General features: G+C 42.8%; 1 protein-coding gene across 1 annotated transcript; it reads left to right on the forward strand.

Moving 5' to 3' along the window:
- The first annotated feature begins 881 nt into the window (after window positions 1-881).
- Window positions 882-1,825, forward strand: LOC129738098 (uncharacterized protein K02A2.6-like). The gene is made up of 2 exons (XM_055729284.1): window positions 882-1,617; window positions 1,818-1,825. The coding sequence occupies exons 1-2, from the start codon at window positions 882-884 to the stop codon at window positions 1,823-1,825; spliced, it is 744 nt and encodes a 247-aa protein (XP_055585259.1).
- Window positions 1,826-2,740: the final 915 nt, after the last annotated feature.

Below are 2,740 nucleotides of genomic sequence, written 5' to 3' on the forward strand. Positions count from 1 at the left end.
TTGATTGAAGCAACCGGGTTTCACTTTCTCAGAGAAGGAAAATAAGCTCCCCGACACTTGTCACCTTGTCAGAGGAAAAAATCAACAAAGAACTAATTTTGAGAGAGAAGGGAGAGCTTTTGCGACTTGCGATAATGTATGCGCGAGCGGAGTAAACACACACAAACAGAAAAATGTAATTCTATGCTATTTCACACGATTTATAGAGAAACGGGAGAACATGGCGTACACGAGCGAATGACACTCACACTAGAAGGAAAAATTTCCGCTGTTCAATTTTTGCATGTGCTTTTTCATTTCCGAGTAGTTCTTGGAGGAAGAAGTACGTCTAGTGAGTTGATTAAGTGAACAACTGTGCGATTTTCGAATTGTGTGTTCTGTTACCACTCCGCCATTTGTGAAATAGTAGATTGTTGATCGATTTCAATTTGTTTATTGAATAGCTGGATTTCAAAGGTAGGTGTGAGGTTTTCAAAAAACGATGTTTTGAAGAATTAAAAAAAATATATTCATTTTGTGCTCGTGATTCCAGAAAATGGAAAATCGCCAAGCGTGGCCGTTAGAACCATTCAACGATGGTGTTGATGTCCAAGATCTGGGCAGAGAGTGGGAAGAATGGAAGAGAGCATTTGAGCTCATTCTCGAGTTGCAACAATTCCAATCTCAACATGATAAGTTGGTGTTCATGCTCGCCCGTGGCGGCCTGCGTGGCTTTAAAGGAAGGGAGCTGGCCCACTCATCTTTACCAGTACCAAGCATTCGCAAAAGAACTTGGCATGATAAATGGAATTTTAGTGCGGGACGAGAGAATAGTGTTGCCCCAAAGTCTACAAACCAGAGCTCTCTCTATAGCACACAGAGGGCATCCTGGCATCATAGCCATGCGCCGAAATCTAAGAGAAAGATTATGGTGGCCACGTATGGACGATGATGTTCAGAAGAAAGTTAAGCTTTGTCTTGGTTGTACCGTTGTAAGTCGACAAAATCCCCCTGAGCCAATGATCCGGAGTGAGATGCCGGAACGTGCTTGGCAGGACATTGCGATAGATTTTTTTACGGCTAAGGAGTATGCAACTTTTCTAGTGGTTGTAGATTACTTTAGTCGGTTCCTTAAAGTAATCGAAATGAAGGGGACATCAGCTTCAAAAACTATAGATGCACTGGAAACCATTTTCAACGAACATGCCTATCCAGAGAGCATTCGGTGTGACAATGGTCCACCATTCTCAAGTGATCAATTTTCGGAATATTGTTTAAAGAAAAACGTCCGATTGATTAAATGTATCCCGTACTGGCCGCAGATGAATGGGCTTGTAGAGCGGCAGAACCAGGGAATCCTGAAGACTCTCCGGATAGCCAAAGCCACAAAGAGTGACTGGAAGAAAGCCATTAAGGAATACGTGTATATGCACAATACTACACCTAATTCGGTAACAGGTAAAGCCCCTCTGGAGCTCATGACAGGTCGTCCGGTGAAAGACATGCTTCCATCTTTGCGAACGGAAAGGTTAAGTAATAAAAACGAAGAAATAAGCGACAGGGATGCCATATTGAAGATGAAAGGCAAACTGTATGCCGATGCCCGCAGACAAGCACGACCATCTGATATTAAAAAAGGTGACATAGTAATGATGAGGAATTTCGATTCGGGAAAACTAGAGCCTAGTTTTCATATGGAAAAATTCGAAGTTGTTGGAAGAAACGGATCCGATGTTTGTATCCAAAATGAGGCAGGTGTCCGCTATCGTCGCTCAGTGACACATCTAAAAAAATGGCCAGCACCATTGGTTGATAACTCAAAATCGTTGTTCGTACAGAAACCTGAAGCTGAAACAATCGAAAATGAAGCAGATGTTGGAAATGATCTCGACTATGAACAATTTAAAAGGAAGTCTGGGTCGGACGACGAACATGACCAGGAAGGAAATCGTCCAAAGAGATCTCGCAAATTACCTGCTCGGTTTCTAGACTAGTATGTATTTTCTGTAGAGTGTGCAATTTTTTTTTGTTCTTCGCGTTAATAAATATATTAATTTCTTTCTTTCATTACAGAGTAGGAGAGGGATGTAGGATATACATCAACGGATACATCCGATGTCTATGGTTTGATCGACGAATAATAACATGGGAGAGTATATGTAAGTCAGTTGGTAAGCGAACGAGTCGCGTGTTGGTTGATTTATAGAATCCTAATAAAAAACCATGAGATTAAACCGATTACGTGTTACGTGTTTTAAATGTTGAATAAAAGTCCCAAAAGTACCGATGCTACACAATATTTAATGAAGCAGACTTTACATCCGTCGAACTTGGTCAGCACTTGGTCGTACAGCTTTCGAGCACGGATTCTGGCCACATTGTTCTGCTTCAGCGTCCGATTTGGCTGTTTGCTGGCTCGGAATGACCTTATTCCTTCCCGGAGACGAATTCGTCGCACTGTGCGTACTGTGAGCGGCCCGGAACCGCCAAATTATTGGCCAAATCGCGGTTTGAAAGATTGGGATTCCTCTTGACGGCCTTGATGACTTTCCCACGCAGTTTCCGGTCGACAGTTCCACTCCGACGCTTCGAATGCGGCTTCCGAGCCGTCGTCAATGTTTCCTTGTACTGCTTGATAACACGCCATACGGTATTTCTGGGCATTTTAAGCTGTTTAGCTAGCTTGGATGCCGACAACAATGGATTTTCAAGAAAACTGTGCACAATTTGATCTCTCCGTTCGGCTTCCATGGCGGTTGTT

This window comes from Uranotaenia lowii, chromosome 1, assembly GCF_029784155.1.
Source record: "Uranotaenia lowii strain MFRU-FL chromosome 1, ASM2978415v1, whole genome shotgun sequence".
Lineage (NCBI taxonomy): Eukaryota > Metazoa > Arthropoda > Insecta > Diptera > Culicidae > Uranotaenia > Uranotaenia lowii.

What these genes read in the sequence shown, in the direction of transcription:
- LOC129738098 (XM_055729284.1), top strand. Translation starts at nt 882, where the DNA reads ATGCGCCGAAATCTAAGAGAAAGATTATGGTGGCCACGTATGGACGAT.